Genomic DNA, 17907 nt, shown 5'->3' with positions numbered 1-17907 from the left:
GGAATGCCAATAGTGCTGTGAAAGATGTGTGTGCCAAATTTGAAGTGCAGATAATCTTCATATAACAAGCTTATCTTTTTTTATTTGATTTTGTGACAATAATACATTATTATAATGTAAATTATCCTCCTTTCATAGCTCTGCAAAATGAATCCTGTATCTCACATGGATACAGTAGAACAGGTGCCTGACCTGGCACCCAAAGACATTCTGCAACCCTTACACACTGTTGCTTTATTGGGTCACGTCTAGGTGAAAGCTCCAGAGAAACTCACCAAGATAAGAATGGGTGTTTGTGGGAATGCCAGTCTGTATGTGGTACATCACTTTCATGGGATGTGTCATCCCTAGGGTGTTAATTTTGATTTGAATGTAATCTGTGGTCTTTAAAGACCTCAAATCCTCAGGAAGGCAAATGGATGTGCTTCCATCCAATGGTCTGCCCCAGTTAAGATCCAGTGGAGCTTTATAAGAAATGCCAACATTGTTTCTGCAAATTTGAATCTAAAACTCTTGTTTTGTTAGTCTTTTTATTACAATTATTAGTTATTAAATAAGGAATATATAGTTTAGTTTTGCATTCACACACATTATGAAGTGAAGTGCTCTGGAACAAGGCAGTCCTGGTGAAACAGCCGCCAGAATCTGCCAGATTACTTGAAAATAACTGTGTGGAATTTTTAGCATTAGGTTTCAAAAGCATGGCTTTGTTTAGAGAAAGTATTCCAGGTAGAGTATTCCAGTGTAACAATATGAAAATTGCTATGCAGCCAGATTGCTTGTTCTGATTAGACTCTTCAATTGTTCTTGGCATGTTCTCTGCATCTAGTTTTGACCCTGCATTAAATGCCTCTGTATCCCCCTCAGGCAGTTTATCCAGGACTACACTGCTGTCTATGATCACCGGCTTTTCAGCATACTGGAAACAGTGGCAGTCTTGGATCGGACGTTCGTTACCAGCCTGATTCCCACAATCACACAGTCTTTGAAGGACTCGGAGCACAAACAAGGCCTTGGAAGAAATGCTGCACAGAGGTTTGATTTTCATTTAATATTATTTTTTGACAATGAATAGTAGATGTTTATTCTCTTGAAAGAAAGCAGTGTTAAGACAGCAGCACAGACACTCAAAAATGAGTGATTTTAAGTGTGTTCAGCCAGAAATCTCTCTTAACTCAAGCCTTTCATGGTTTTAAGCCATCTATATTTGTTGAGTATTTCCAGAGATGTTTTGTTTTGTCCACAGACCACAGAAGAATTTATATGAATCCAGGTTGTCTCTGCACTGTATGTTGCAAAACAATTAAGAATTCCTTACCCTAAGAATTTTCCTGTTAGTTCCTGTTTTAGAGGACTTTATGGATCATATGTAAAATTATAGTATTAGTAGGTATGATCTGAGATGGTTGGAAAAGAAATACCCCCAACTTAGTTTCAAGAGCTCTCTCATAATCTAAACTTAGAAGAGTTGTGGGTGTCCAGGAAAGGCTGGCTCCAATAGGCACAGCAGGCTCACACTTCCTCCGTTTGCCCCCCAAGAACTTAGGAAATATTTGACATGTGAATCCATCTGGCATTAGGAGGAAATGGCACATGAGGGGAGCAGCTGTGTGGGGAGGGTGGTGTCTCTGGGTGCAGATGCAGCACTGGCCTTTCAGCATTGTTACAAAACTCCAGGAAGCTCTGCCTCGTGTGGCACCCAAGCCAAAAGGGCTCCCCCTGTTAGTGCTGCTCACTGGAAGGCTGCCCGTGGCTCTCCTGTAGTCTGGGCAAGGAACTGGCCCCAGGGTTTGCATTACTGCACATCCTCGGACTACTCAAAGGGGAGGATCCACTCATGCCACACACTGGGGAAGTTTTGAAGTGTGCTGGCAGGGCCTGGGCTATAAAAAGTCCAAAAGACAAGAGTTGTGCAAGAGTGACTCCTGAGACACTAAAGGGTACTCACAAGGTATTAATCTTCCATTTAATGAAAAATGTACTTAATTATTTGTACTTATATTTTTCACTTTTTACTATCTAATACCAACAACTGCATTTCCCTTTATTTAAGAGAATTTGCCCAGGGTCAGCCTGATGTACTGTTATATGCAGGATTTCCACACGACCTGCTTTTCATCCTTCGATACTGTATTTCATGGCTAAAATTTTTGTTTGTTTTTCTTTTGTTAAATACTGTTAATATGGTAACATTCATCCCATTATCTACGAAATACTGAAAGCAAGCAGGTTGTTTGAGCTTCCTGAAATATATGCTTGGAGATTACTGAAGAGCTACATTTCCTTTAGCCTCATCACTTAAACCTTATATATTATCTAATCTGTTGCCGATGTTTTCTATTAGTAATTTGTATTTAGAATGTGCTCCATTACCCAGCAGCCTGAGGTGATCTATGAGCATTTTATTGTAAGAACACTAATTTTCTCTCTTCAAGAACACCTGATTCTCTCTCTTCAGTCCCAGCCTCTAAATAATGTTGTATTAACATATTCAGTACAATTACTGTAGACATGAAAGTGCAAACCCATCTCTATAAAAGAAGTAAGGTTCAGAAGTTGCATTAAATGCTTATAGTGGTGATGTCTGGTGTTGTTATTGCAAGGAACTAGTAAGAAAACTTCAGTTTTGTTTGCTCAAGTTAATATTTCATGACAAAACCAGATAATTAGAAAAGACCTAAATGTCAGAGGCAGTACTTCAACAATAATTACACTGTCTAGGTTGGAGAGTATTAGAATGAACTTAAGGTGAAATGTCTCATCAACACATATGCACTCTTCTGGAAATCCACTTGAGTGACAGTTCCCTTCTGAATTCCCGATTTATTTTAAAACAGTCATTGTCCTTGGTTGAGGATGGTGGTCTAAATCTGGGTTAGTGCTGGGCTGCACCCAAGTGCCAGGGGCTCACATCACTGTGCTGTGGTGAGAGTCACAGGGATAGCTTAGGCAGAAATGAGAGAGCAAACATCGTCAAGTCTGAATGCTAATCTCATCTAGGCCTTGGAAACTCCACATTTTTAAATGAGGAACTTCTATTTCACAGCAGTTCACTAAACAAGTAGGCTTCTAAGCATCTCCACTACACTTCTAGCCATAAACAATGCAGTCCTTATTCTTCCTCTGATCTGGCCATGCTAAAGAGTCACAGCAAACAAAGAAGTTGAATAGGTGTCAGGAAGTTACCATGTTTTAATATCCCAATATCTAAACAATGTGTTTGGGAATTACACACTTTTACTCCTAGGATGTGTGAGATTGTTAAAATAACACATTACATGTTTTGATTTTTTTTTTTTTTTCCCCCCAACAGAGAAGCCTATAAGAGACTCTTATCTTACCTCGCAGAGGCTGGACAAAATGAGATACAAAAACTGGAAAATGAGACAGATCAGTAGTGTGATGATGACTAATCCTTTTCTCTCAGACGTTATGACATTGTTGGTGTCTAAAACTACAGTCTACAACAGACTAGACAAGTTCTTTATCTTTACAATGAAAATACATGCATCAATTGTTGTGGTTGCTTTTCCCCCCAATTTATGTATTAATTTAAAAAAAAAATTGGTGGTATTTTATTATTGTCATGCATTTGAAGATTAACTCAGTATCCTGTTGAATAGCAATAGAAAGGTTGAAAGCTAATTTATTACATATTCAGTATCTATATGAACAGAGCCTATATTGCAACATACAAGACAGGATTTCAAAGAATTTCACAACTTAGTTCACATTGAATGAGACCTTGTCCCTCTTAATAGTGTACTTCTGAAAATCTTATCCAGTCTTTTCTTAAGAAAATAATAATTCTGTAATTTCTAATTTATTATTTTAGTAGAATGAGAAAAATGCGTGCCCTCTAGTACTCAACATGTTGAATGCAGTGCATTCAGAAGTTGTGCAAGTGTGATAAAGCTTGTGTTGAGAGAGCATTTTTTTTTTCATGTTTATGTTGCACAGAATGTATATAGCTGTCTTAATCTTCCACCTGTATTAAAACATTTCAGTATTTCATATTCCATTGTAAAACTGCTCTGTTTTCTTTCTGGGTAATATAAGAAGAGGCAGGTTCAGATTTCCTGTTCTCTTCCTTTTCAATGCTATGATCTTAAAATTAACCTGTCATTTCCAGGGGTCCCATGATCTTCTAATTAGTCATGACACTATTAGTTATCCACTTAGACTAGGAGTGAAAGGTGGGAGGGAAAAAGAAGAGAGGACAGACTTCTAATGAAAATACTTCTCATTTGATGATAGGCTAATAATTATTCCTGTTTGCTTGGAAATTTGGATCTTCCAAATATTTTGCTGTGTTTTGGGTCTTTCCAGGGTGGATCTAGCTCTTTATAAAGTTCTCAGGAAACTTTAATTATTAATGGTTGTGGTATCTACACTTTTCACTTCCCTCAATAATCTGAAGCTTTCTGAAAATTTCTGAAACTACTTACTGGACTTTGGGAGTGGGTTTGCCCTTAATGGCAACACCGGGGAGCAGGCTCTTACTTTTAAAGTTATTCACGTTTTAACTTTACAATGTTAACAGGAAGGAAAAATTATTTTTGTGTCTGATAGCTCCACAAAAATCCCTAAAATCTTGTTCAGAGCAGCTTCCCTTTTGTTACAGTAATCTTATCAAGTCTAACTAGATAATCTTCTTGCCTAAATCAGCTATCGGTACTTCAGATAATGCAGTAACTAAAAGCCTCTTTAGGCTACTTAATAGTGCAGAACATGGAGGTTCTTTTCATTATGAAAGTGACTTATTGAACTTGCATTATAGCTTCTCATAAGCTTATGTACCTGGGAGGAGTTTTATTCATCCCAGAAGGATTCTGCTTCTGAAAAACTTTTTTTAAAAAAATATAAAACACCCCTCTCCAAGAGAAATTAATGGAGATGCCTTTGACACTTGAGTCCTACCACACAGTGGATCCCAGAACAGATGTCAGACTGCAGTACTACTTCCTGAAAGTGAAGACTCTGATTTTAAAAGATTGAACAGATATTATAACAAAGCACTTAATGATGTGTTTAGTAGGTTATTAAAGACATTTAATACTATCTGCAGTGGTTGGAAGTCTCTGAGAAAGAAACAAGACTTTATGGAAATGCTTAGCAGCTCCTGGCAGATGAGAAACTGATTTAAACAGTTTGGAAATTATCATTCTTCTCTGTCACAAAGTTAATGCGAACAGAAATAAGGCATTTTGCATCATAGTCATCAACCACTGCCAAATGGAGGATGTGGTTTGGTCTATTTATTTGGTATGGACATTTGCAGATGTGACTGATAGTTCCAATAATATTAACAAGAGGAAGACTTGCTGAGTGCTAGTTTATGCTGACTTACCAAGCATACACCAAAACAGCAGTCCAAAACTAGTTAGGAGGAACAAAGAAAAGGCTTATTTTAACTACAATATAGAAAAAACTTAAAAGCTAAATATATATATATATATATATATATAGTTTTTTTTATATATATATATAGTCTTTTTAGATGTTGTCTGTATAAAGGCTGCTTAAGGCAATAAACATTATTTAAATTAAACCTTTCTGTAATATTTGACATTGAACAGTTTGGTTTAAAAGAGGGTAGATTCAGACTAGATATATGGAAGAATTTTTTTATTATGAGGATGGTGAAACCCTGGGACAGGTTGCTCAGAGAGGTGGCACCATAAAGTGACAGCCTGATTTCAGCTTTTATAGGCTCTTCCTTTGGCCTGCAGTTTTGTAGCACTAGGGCAGCATTTTACTTATTGGATGGTAAGGGTGTCTCCCAGTATGTTGTTTAAAAATAACACTGCTTGCAAGGATGGATGCTTCCTGCAGTTGTAAATTCCACAACTGATGGTGAAAAGGTCCTGAAAATAAAATTGTAGCTAGAGTACCTAATTCAGGGGAATTTCATCATTCAAAGCCATCTATATAATGAAATGATGGTGGTATTATAAGTTATTTTGAATGTTGTGATGGTTTAACCCCAGCCAGCAGCCAAGCCCCACACAGCTGTTCCCCCACCAGTGGGATCGGGGAGAGAATGGGAAGGGTAAAAGGTAAAAAACTCCTGGGTTGAGACAAAGACAGTTTAATGGGGAAGGCAAAAGCCATAAATAGGGAAGGCACACAAATAAAGAAGAACAAGGAATGAATTCACTGCTTCCCAAGGGCAGGTGGGTGTTCAGCCATCTCCAGGACAGCAGGGCCCCATCACACATAACGGTGTAGCACAAAGCTTGGGAAGACAAACCCATCACTCCAAATGTCCCCTCCTTCCTTCCTCTCCCCCCACTTCTATGTACTGAGCATGATGTCACATGGTCTGGAATGTCCCTTTGGTCAGTTGGGGTCACCTGTCCTGGCTGTGTCTCCTCCCAAGCACCCCCAGCCCCTGCCCCAGTGTGGCAGTATGAGAAGCAGAGAAGCCCTTGGCTCAGTGGAAGCCCTGCTCAGCAATAACAAAAACATCTCTACATTACCAACCCTGTGTTCAGCACAAATGCAAAACACAGCCCCATCCCTGCCCCTGTGAAGAAAATGAACTCTACCCCAGCCAAAACTAGCAGACATCTTACTTATAACTACAGAATCACTGTTTGTCAGTGGGGTTTTAACAAAATATTTCAGTAAGCTTTTTCTTGTCCCAAGCATGCTGCCCAGTCTGTGACCAGTGTCCTTTCGTTTGGAATGCTAATACTGGTAATGGGATACCTGTTTGAAACAGAGTCATCATAAGCCTTGCCAGCATTTTCCACACTGATCTCCTTGACCAGAGGACTGTTCCAGGATATAAGAGGACTATGTGTGTATATATACTAAGCACCCTTTTTTTCACACAATGTATAGAATTGAGATCTGAATAGACAGTATTCTATTCCAGAATTCAGGATACCAATCACCTCTGACCCATTATCATCCCTGTGATAAGAAACAGATGTCCAGCACATGATGAACAATGGCAGGCAGAGGGAAGTCTGGCTTATCTTTCCTTTAGTAACCTTAAGATAACATGAAAAAAAATACCTTCTGTTCAGAATTCATATGTGACTTCCATTAGTCCCACTAAGCTGTCCCTCTGTTTCAAAAGAATTTTACATCTGTTATTGTTATTGAAGAGCAGAAACATGGTAATTTAAATTACTCCTTGCTTTCATTTTCAATGAAAAAAAAAAAGGTGGGGGGGTGCATGTTTCAATAAAAAAGAGCTTCTGAAATAGAAAAATTCACACCTTTTATGCTGGAATAGAGCAGCAGACCTATGGAAAGAATAAAGTCCTGTGTTATCTGCTGTAATTGAAGAGGAGCTGCCAATAGCATAAACTGCTTGGTCATCTAAGGAACTTTGATAACTCTGCACTTAAATGCAATATATTTCCCTCAGGAAACAAAAAAGAGGTTTTATGGCACTCTGGTTTTCCTTCTTCCAGTAGCTTTTTTCATAATTATGTATGCAATGGGTATTTCCAGTTTGATCATGTTTTAGAATTTTTAACTATTACTTAAATTCAGTGTAATCAGCCCATCTGTTAGCAATGGTTATAAAATTATGTTGAAGATTAAAAATCTGATGCAGTGTCAATATGTCCTAGCATAATTAAGCTTGTTTTATGATGAATGACTAGGATATGGCTTTTGTCTACTTGAGCAGTTTTAAAGTGGTAAACCTTTAGGAAGCTTAATGTACAAAGTGCAAAGGTATGTACAGAACAACAACAAAAAAGTAAAAGCTCAGATCCTCTGTTCATAGATGTGGTATCTTTACAGGCCTGTGGAATGCCAGCAGAGTAATTCCACATTACAACCAAATTCACTGGATTTGTCAATGCATCAAACACTATCTTGGCTCTACCCTTCTCCTTGCAGAATGACACCAAAACAGGCATAAAAAATGTAAATTTGCTAAATTTATTATTTGCTTTAGAAAGGCCCAGCATGACCTGCATAGGCACTGGTGGAAAAATTAGCACAGCATTTGCTTACATGAATTGAGGGTATTGCTAAAAATACTTACTCTGTTCTTCAGTACTTGAAGCATTGCAACATTAATGTTTTAAGCATTTTAATTCTGGCATTACTGTGAAGCAGCTATATATAATCATCTCTATTGGAAAACCATTCTTTATGTGGACACTTTATCCCTTTATAACGTGTCCTTGGAGGGAAGAAAAACCAACTCATTTTGCAAAAACAGAACAGCATAAGTCCTTTATATACAGTCTGTGTGCTAAACTTCCTGCAGTCTTCCTCCCTACAAACTCTGCCTGCAGATGAAGTGTTTTAACCTTGCCCTCTTAATTTATTCTACATTCTAATTTTCAATAAACAGATGCCGCCTCTTTTCGCGCTTGTTTCCACATTGTTCCACATTCTGCCTGGGTTGTTTCTGCATGTGTGAATATTCAATTATCTATTTCTCCACGATTCTGCAACTGATGTACTAAATGTCTGTACAGGTTTGGGGGAGGGTAACTGGGGAAGGCAAAGCTTAGATGAAAAAGAGTTATAGAAGTTTCAGCTCTTCTGTCAGGAACTTGGCCCAAAAGTTGCTAAACTAAGAAGAAAATTGTAAGCCACAACTAGAAATTGAAGGATTACAACAACATTACTGTACAGAAGCAGAACTGCTGCACACTGGCTCATAACACGTGAGTTTCTTTAGTCAGCACTTGGGTGTGAAATACTCAAGAGACACCAAAGTGGCAGAAGAAGCTGCTGGTGCTGCTGCTTGTGAAAATCGGGTATTTTTTTGATTAAAAGCACAAAGCAGCTGATTCCCTTGTGGTTATTTATAGCTAAGAAGAGCTGATAACACATTTTAGGACTCAAAGGTAAAATATATAGACTTTAAACTATATACTTTGATTAAAGCTATATAAAGGATGGAATATTACTCTTTATGGGAGTGGCCTAAAAAAGATCAGAGAATAGCTCTTCAGCTCTTTAGACCTTGTGGCCCAAAAGTCTTAGTTGCAGATATAAATAGCTTTAATGCGTAAATCTAAGGAGTTCAGGGCACAGAATTGCACTGTCTTCCAAACAGGACAGTCAGTGACTGCTGCTGCATTATTCACTGGTAAGAACACCACTTTCCCTGAAGCAGCAGTGAGTTCTCACTGGTTGCAGCTTGTCCCATGACCTTGAACACTCCCAGCTGGGTAAATGACTTGTGTTGGCATCTGCTCTCACACTGTGATGATCAGACTCTGACAGAACCAAAAAGCGTAGAAATAATATTGTTCTGGACAGCTTTAAGGCTGTGTGGAAAAACTGAACTAAACTCATGTCAGAGGTACATACCAAATCCAGTAGGATGGGTAGGGACGAAGGTTGGTTTCAGAGTTGTATGTTTGCCCAAAATGGTACAAAATTTAGAACATCACAGGTGGATCTGGAGGTCACACATAGGATTCTGAAACCATGGCAATTTCAGAAGCCAGAGACGCTCAATGCAAGGATGGCAGAGCGAGGACATGGTGATTCAGAAACTTCAGCTCACCAGGCAGCCTTTGCAGGAGTTCTGCACAGCTGCAGGTGGCAGGTGAAGCCAGCCTTGCTCTCCCATCCTCACTCCTTCCAGCTGAGACCCCACAGCCACAGCAGGGTGCTCTCTATCTGCTCTTGCATCCACACTGTTCCCTTTTCTTACCTGGCAATAATTAACTGGGTTTTGCTCATCTGGCAAGGGCTATGAGGCATTTTCTGACTTCAGGTGCAGCAAAGCACCCTCCATCTGTCCTGTAGGTCCTGCAACAAAAGCAGAAAGACGCAGATAGGAAATGCAAAATCTTAAATGACTCAGAGGTTGCTGTGAAAGACCTCTGTAATCAGCAGAGCCTGATGATTAAGAGCCAGAGCAGAATCCTGACACTAATAGGAGCATATGTGTTGTCCTGAGGCTCTGTGGCAGAGGTACCCCTAACCAATATAATGCAATTGCACAGCTGTTTAAAACTGCCATTCACAGTGCAGACAATTGGTGATAACAACCAGAGCAGTAAAAGTGTCTAAGGGGCAGAACAAACATGATAAATAACTTTCTTGCCTTTCAGACCTCGAACCAAGAGGCACATGCTGCTTTGCATAAGGAAGCTGCCCCCCTCTTCTTCTCAAACCCAGGCCACTGCTGCCACTTTCTGCCACTGCTCAGCAGTCATCCTGATCCATCCTAATCCCTCCCCTTGCTCTCCAGAGGCAGCAGTTTAGAAATTATTCCATAGCTACAGCTGTGGTAAGCTATGAGACTTAGGAATACAAGCCTCCAAACTAAGCTGAGACAGAAAACATGTTTTGCACTATTGTCCAGAAGTGCACTGGGCTTAAGCAGAAAGTGTCAGTTCTGCCCCCGAAACAAAAACTGATCACTCACCTGGTGTGGTACCTCGGGGATGAGACTCAAAGCCCCTGCACACAGGTTTTGATTATTTTAGCCACCGTCCTCTTGAAAATGAGACATGTACTCTGTCTGTGTCCCTGAAAGCCCCACCTAAGTCAAAGTTTGAATACTTGTGGGGCTTGGACCCTGCAGCCCACACAGCAATACAATTTCTGTAAATGGCCTGTTCAGAGAGCTGTTCTTTGCATGCAGATTTCCAGGAGATCAAACAAATTAAAACAAGAAACTAAAATATGTCTTCATGTACAGCCTATCCAGCTCCCTTGCAGCATAGAGAAAAGTCCTGCCTGGATGCAGGCTTGCTTGGTGCACAGAAGGAGATGGTGTTAGTAACTTGAGTCAGTGTGCCAGGCAAAGACTGTGCAGCTGCAGCTCTGCTTGAGGCAACGAGAGTGAGAAAGCTCAGAAAAAAAAAAAAACCAAACCAACCATAAAACAGTCTAACCTGATAAGTATGGAAAAGGAAAGGTGATGTCCCACTGCCCAGCGGGAGACAGAAATGGTAATAAAATTACTTCCCTGTAACCAGACCCTTAAAAGCGAAAAGATGTTTTTGATTTGAAAGCACTGCTCACTGGACAAAGTCAAACCTGTTCCTGTCCAGAAGGCACAGGCTACTGCTGCAGCATATTCCACATGTGGCATCGGCTCAGGCAGCACAGGGGCAGGGAGCTGATCAGTAGGTAAGGCAGAGAAGTGCAGAGTATCCATAAATCAGAAATAGAGAAAGATTTAATTACATGCTTGGTTAATATTTACAAACATTGACATTTTTGCTCAATATGTAAATAAAACACAGAGATAAGAGACAGGGGCTGCAGTAGCCAAGCAAAGCCAAAATACACTAGGTTAGACTATTTGCTGTGAGCTGGCATATGCCTGGAGAATGGAATGGAGACACACTATATAAACTGAAAGAATAAATAAATAAATATTGACATTGTTCTACACCTGTTTAGCCTCTGGAGACCAGTGATTTGTGGGACCATATGTTGGACAAAATGAGACTGTTCATTGATAATTGTAAATGTGGTGACCCCTTGCAAACTGGATATTAAAAATATTAAGTAAATGGCACATTTTAATTATACAGTAAAGAGGCTGATCTCCACCATTAAAAGACTGCAGCTGTCAGGAAGAATTGATCATATGACAGAAGGTAACATTTATTTGGTAGTAGACCTTGGTAAATGACATCCCAAACAATCTTTAGATTCTTAGACAAACACATTCAGTTCAGACTTGAGTTTAACCATGAGGCTTCATTTTCTTTGCCTTTCAGCTGAGACAGTTTTTATCTGTTCCTCATATCCTATTGGGCTTGCTTGGTTTTTTTTGTTTTAATCTGTTTTGAAGTATTTAAATTTCAAATGAAGTATTATTAAATGAGAAACTGTAAACAATGGAGTTTGGAATTGGAAGTCAACACATTTGTTATTCTTTTTGCCAAAGGTATCAAGTAAGTTGCATAATTAGCACAGTATTATATCATCTTTGTCAACATAAACAGATATGTTTTATCATCTTTGAAAGCGCCACTGGTGAACAACTGAAAGTGCAGACTCCAAAGAGCAACAGCCCAGGGAGAGCTGAGAGCATCCACAATGCCTGATGAAGTTGGTAAGGAAATGAAGTAGACACGTAGCAAGTAGTCACCAGCAGAAATGCCCAACGCTCTCAGTTATCTGCTTCTGCATCTGAGGCTGAGGAGAAACCGCACAAAGGTTTTGTAGCTTCCTTCCTGCTTGCTGTCATCTGACTTTAAGACAAATGTGTGATGGTAAAGCAGCAGTGGATTGATTCTTCTCACTGACCCAGAGGAACCCTTCTATGCACAGGGTTTGATGTTTTCCCCCTCCACTTCTGGTTCTGTGAAGCGCAAGGAATGCGTCACATTGTGCCGATCCTGTGGTGAGGCACTTGGAGAGTCTGAAGGTTGGGGCACGTGAAGTAAGGAGCTGGGAGAAAGCAGGCTGCTATTCCATTGGAAGCAAAGGGGAGCGTAGGCCCATAGAATACCTCTTCCTTCCCCTCCTTGCTAACATCCAGCACCTGCATGTCAAAGCATACAAAATATTTCTGGGATAACAGAAAAAAGCTGAAACAAATTTGCTGGCACCCACCACATGTATTTACTACTCATCCCAGTGGAATGGTAGTTTCAGATAACTTTTAGATTATTTATGGATCTGGTGATCCATTTGCTGTTCTCATCACCCAACCCAAAACCTGAGTGCACAGGCACTCGGGAGCAAACGGTGACATTGGATCCTGCTTCCTGGCAGGAGAAGGTGCAGCCGTGCAAGTGGGTTACCCTGCACAGAAGGGCTCCTGTTAGCAGAGAGCACAAATCATCTGTCAGCTCAGTGGTGTATAGGGGGCACAGAAGCTCTATGGAAGATGGGAATGCCAAAGAAATGACTGACTTAAAGTAAGTAAAGGTATTTGAAGAAAAGTGGAATTTTTTCTTCCAAAGGAGCGATCAATCTCAGTTTTCCTCAACTGGAAGATAAAAGGGCTAGTTTTGCTGGTTAAAGCCAGGCACACTGCCAACAGCTGAGGAGGGACAGCACACAGAGCTCTGCCAAATCACTCATTATATTTCTTTTCCCTTTTATGTGGGGACTGTGTCAGGCAGACTGCCAGTTCACGATCAGTCTGGGGATGTGGACAAATGTCCATTTAAGAAAGCAAGATCCCAAGATCATTTTTGCTTGTCACTAAGCTGTATTTAAACCCAGGTGCAATACTGCAAAGTACCTGTTGATTGTAAAGGAGCCCACTGGCGGAGCACAGCTGCTACCTCTATACTGTGCTATTACTCCATCTAAGCATTATATGTCAGCTATATCCAAGCCAGCCTGAACGACTTTTTCCAATAAATTTTTAGGTATGGTATCCAACAACTTGCTAAAACAGAATTATACTAATGACCAGAGCATATTTTTAACTGTTTATCTTGCATTATCTACTTTTTACAAATTCATGCTACTAAGTGTTCATTATAAGACCAGCAGTGTGGCAACCTAATATACTCCCTTCTTATGCTAAGCCTAACTTCTAGTCTTATGGGACAGTTTGGAGGTGAAATTCTAAAATCCAAAAAGTTGGAAGCAAATGAAAATTTTGTTTATCAGCAAAAGTGCAGAAACTGAGACATAAACAAGAGTTTCTGTCTGTAACTGCCCAGCTGGTCACAAAGCAATGGCTGTGATGCAGAGCTGCTTCACTCAGAGACATGCAGAAATACAAGAATTCCAAATTTCTGTACCGAAGTACCTGAAATCCATGGATCTGCAGGTGAGCTGCTTTTATAAAAGATGGGAGAGCAGAAGAGTTTGTTGGACAACCTATTGCCTAGAGCAGGGATCAAAAAACTTCCACTGAAGCTTTAAAGCAGTAAGCAGTAGGGCAAGTCACGGGCTGACTGCACTTGGTCAATGAACAACTTGTTTACTCTGGCTGCCCTTCAGAAACACAACTTGGAAAGAAAAGAAAAATCACAATATGGGCTGAAAAATTCTTAGCCCTGTCACCCATTTCTGCTGCCCTATTCCTTTTGAACTTGATTGTGTAACCTGTGAATATATACACATTATTTTATCCAAACCTTGCCAAAGGAAAGATAACTCAGCCCTGGTTTACTGGAATATCTTAGAGGAATTGCATCTATTGGCTCATCTGGAAATACTTTTAATATCTACAGTATTTCCTCTCTGTTTATGCAAGTTCAGTGACTGCATAAGAAATATCCTTAATCTCTCCACTTCACATGTATTTTCCTTTTTTAATAACAACTGTGCAAAACTTATCCTTGCAAATTTATTGGAAAAGACTTTAAAAGAAACCTAAATCGCTCACCTGGATACATGCCAAAGGCTCATTTGTCCAAATCGAATAGCCACCAACTAAATATATTCTACCATTGTGGACAGCAACTCCAGACTCATTTTGACCTAAAGCAAAAATGGAAATAGAAACCACTTTCAATGTTTAATTAACCCTTTTAACACCAAATGCTGGAGTTCTATAATGGGATGCAAACACTCCTGGCAGTAACTTGACTTTCAGAATTCCCAACATGTCTGAGCGAAGGTGAGGCGTGGGGGCACTTCCTTGCTCTCTGCAGGAGCCCCACCTGGTGCTGCCCAGGGATAGCTCAGGTGAGCAATATTGTGGCTGTGCAGGGGACCATCTGCTCCCTCCTCAGGTGTGTCACAGGTGACAGGCAGGGTCCCCACATGCCCCTCAGCCACAGAGGCTGAGAGCTCCTCACATGCTGCCCACACCTGTTCAGCCCAGCTCCTCCAGGTGCAAGCACGGTGAAAATCGCTGGAGCTGCTGTGCAAGTTCATCCCCATCGCAACAGTCTCCAAACAAGTTTGGAAGTTTTGAGGGAAAAAAATAGCCTTAAAAAAGTCTGCACTACACAGTGCACCAGGCACATTTACTGCCAGTTGCACAGACAGAAAGAAAGGCTGGGATAGTTTCTTAAGGTGCAGGTTGTGGAAACAACCTGCAGGCAGTGGAGAGGAGGCTGCCTCACAGCAAAGCATTTAATGGCACAGAGTCAGCTCCAGAATGAGGAGAGTGCCTGTGGTGCCACAGTTCTGCAGTTGCAAATCAGATTACATCCTTCTCAAAGGCTGTCAGTTCCTCCAGATAATAAAATAATTAACTAGTGAGCAAAAGACACGTGAAAAACCAGTTCTGTTTGACTGTGTGTAATTCCTTTTAATCTCTGCCTCTCTCCCCAGTGTTCATCAAATACTCTGATGGCCTGACTTGGACACCAAGCAACCCTACTGCTAGTGCTACTCTAAGAAGGTGTCACATGCCTGTCTGAAGTGTGGCCAGCAGGTTCAGGGAGGGGATTCTGCCCCTCTACTCCACTCTGGTGAGACCCCACCTGGAGTGCTGTGTCCAGCTCTGGGGACCTCAGTACAGGCAGGACAGTGACCTGTTGGAATGAGTCCAGAGGAGGCCACCAAGTGGATGGGAGGGATGGAGCACCTCTCCTGCAATGAAAGGCTGAGAGAACTGGGGTATGTTCAGCCTGAAGAAGAGAAGGCTTCAGGGGGACCTAATTGTGGCCTTCCAGTACCAGCAGAGAGCCTACCAGAAAGCTGGAGAGGGACTTTTTAAAAAGACCTAATTGTGGCCTTCCAGTACCAGCAGAGAGAGTACCAGCAGACAGCTGGAGAGGGACTTTTTAAAAGGGCATGCAGTGACAGGACAAGGGTTAATGGCTTCAAGCTGTGAGTAGGTTTAGACTAGATATTAGGAAGAAAGTCTTTACTTTGAGGGTGGTAAGACTGCCCAGAGAAGTTGTGGATGGCCAGTCCCAGGAAGTGCTCAAGGCCAGGTTAGATGGGGCTTTGAGCAACCTGGTCCAATGGGAGGTGTCCCTGCCCATGGCAGGCGGTTAGAACGAAATGATCTTTAAGGTCCCTTCCAACCCAAACCATTCTATGATTCTATGTCTCCCCTTGGGATTCAAGGGGATAATACATCAGGGAACTGTATCAGGTGGAGGTGAAGTTTGGTGGACTGGGTGGCAGGGACAGTGAGTTGCAGTGCTTTGCAAGGTACACCTGTAACAGTTCTTACTCGTAAGTCAAGAAGAACTTTACAGATCCTATAGCTAACTAAGTGCTCAATTCACTTCTGACTTGACAGAGTTCCAACAAGGACACCTGCTTTCGGATAATTTATTAAGAAGATACTGTTTAGAAGTTAACAAATTTCAGTGAAAGCTTTGCCCTATAACGCCAGCAGAAACCACTACAAAATGATGTTACATGGTAAAGAAACATCAGTCTCTTATACACTCAAACAGGGAACTAAAACCAATACCACAGGCAAGCTTTTGGAGAATTAAAAAAGCAATACTGATAATATTATACCAAATTATTTTTAATGACTGCTTAATTAAATAAAATTTATCTGCACCTTCTTCAAAATTTAATGTACAATGTGCTAAAACAAATGTTTTGTAGACCACTGAATGCCAGAACTGTAAAGAAAAGTGTCTTCTTGGCTAACAGTGGTCCCTAAATCAGAAGCAATTGTAGCAAAGTCATGGAGTTCCACATACTAAAGGCATCTAAAGGGAAAATACGTTTCAGTTCGACAGTAGTGAGTTCCCCTTTTGTACAATGCTCACCTGTCAGCATGTTGAAGCTGCAACGGGTCCACTGGTCGGCATCTATGCTGTAGGAGTCTATGTGACGGACCAGGATCCGATCGTTGTTGTAGTCGAGGTCATTCCCACCTAACACGTAAAGCTTCCTCTGGACAGCGGCCATGGAGTGATACACTCTCCTCTGTGGCATCGGGCTACGGCTTAACCACTTATTCTGGGAAGAGAGGGAACTTGTCCAAGCACTGCTCAAAGACACACCTATACTGGTAGTGCAATAAACAGCAGCACAGGTCTGGTTTCTTCTTAGCCTTGGTCAGGAACCACAAGTGCATATACTTGTTCTGTTCATATGCTAAACATGTGTGTTGGTTGTAACACTGACTAAGGATACTGGACTTTCAACATGTGGTTTACAGTTCTCACATTTAAATTCATTAATTTAAAGGTACTTCTTGCTCTGTATTTTTTTTTGTCTAGCTCATCAGGTTTCAAAGGTCTTTTTTTTTCTTTATAACTCCATAGCAAATTCTCCTTAAACCAGACTATTAGATGTCTCCTTTGTATACAGTGCTAAAATTATCTGTACCAATGAGCTCTGTTATGAGAGAAGAGAAATTCTTCTACCTTTCTTTATTCAGAAGCTTATTTGATCTTATCCTTGGAGAATGAAGCAACAGGAAAAATAATTTCCTAAAGAATCTTCTCAAATGATTCATGCATTTGGTTTAAAGTTAACCCTTTATTTGTGGGAAATTACAAAGTTACAACCCTTTCCATATTTTTCTTACTCATTAACAATATTCAAGAATTTTACCTGTTTAGGGGAGAGGCAAAAAGACATGGAAGACAAAGGATTAAAGCACAGTATTTTATACCTGAGAAAACAATTGCTCCTGCTATGCCTACCAAATCAAACAACCTGGCAACGGGTAGGATTAACTTAAGTGGAGGAAGTTAAGAATCTGTGAGGAAATTTTTTGTGATACATGTGCAGCAACTCGAGAGCCTCTAAACCTTCTGCCTTTTAACCTCTGCAATATATAGCTATACATTTCAATGTGTAATAGTTGAATATTAGGCATTAATGTTCGCATTAGTAGTCCAGTCTCTTAACACCAGACTATAGACACCATCTGCTTTGCAAAGCCTGCCTGCATCCCCTGATTATATCTTTAGCTTCCTCCACTGCAGTGCCTGCCAGGTGAGCCTCAAAGCGCTGCAAAGGCAGCGAAACAGAGGGGCCTGGCAGGGTCATTTCTAATAAGTCGGTGTGTGAATACTAATCAGTGGTGGGGAAGCAGAGGTCAGCCCAGCCGGCTTGTTGGCAGGTAGCTGTGTGCTCGGTGGCAGATGGCAGGCATTATCG

At 40.7% G+C, this 17907-nt stretch overlaps 2 protein-coding genes across 7 annotated transcripts in view; one reads left to right on the top strand and one right to left on the bottom strand.

The window, feature by feature from the left end:
- MMS22L (MMS22 like, DNA repair protein) overlaps positions 1–4029 on the top strand; it is a 90911-nt gene extending 86882 nt beyond the window's left edge. The window contains 2 exon segments of the mRNA XM_008637910.2: positions 868–1035; positions 3314–4029. Coding sequence (XP_008636132.1) covers positions 868–1035; positions 3314–3398 — 253 coding nt within the window. The 3' untranslated portion in view covers positions 3399–4029.
- A 7081-nt stretch (positions 4030–11110) lies between these two features.
- KLHL32 (kelch like family member 32) overlaps positions 11111–17907 on the bottom strand; it is a 114141-nt gene continuing 107344 nt past the window's right edge. For 5 of the 6 annotated variants that reach the window (XM_017739671.1, XM_008637729.2, XM_008637730.2 and 2 more), the window contains 3 exons: positions 16563–16755; positions 14258–14352; positions 11111–12448 (listed from right to left, as the gene is read on the bottom strand). In XM_017739671.1, coding sequence (XP_017595160.1) covers positions 12287–12448; positions 14258–14352; positions 16563–16755 — 450 coding nt within the window. In that variant the 3' untranslated portion in view covers positions 11111–12286. Of the gene's footprint in view, positions 12449–14257; positions 14353–16562; positions 16756–17907 lie in introns of those variants that run through there. The other variant, XR_001863765.1, reaches the window with a different exon arrangement.

This window comes from Corvus brachyrhynchos, unplaced genomic scaffold (genome assembly GCF_000691975.1).
Source record: "Corvus brachyrhynchos isolate BGI_N302 unplaced genomic scaffold, ASM69197v1 scaffold14, whole genome shotgun sequence".
Classification (NCBI taxonomy): domain Eukaryota; kingdom Metazoa; phylum Chordata; class Aves; order Passeriformes; family Corvidae; genus Corvus; species Corvus brachyrhynchos.
The sequence above is the reverse complement of the archived record's forward strand: the minus strand, read 5'-3'. Positions and strand labels throughout refer to the sequence as shown.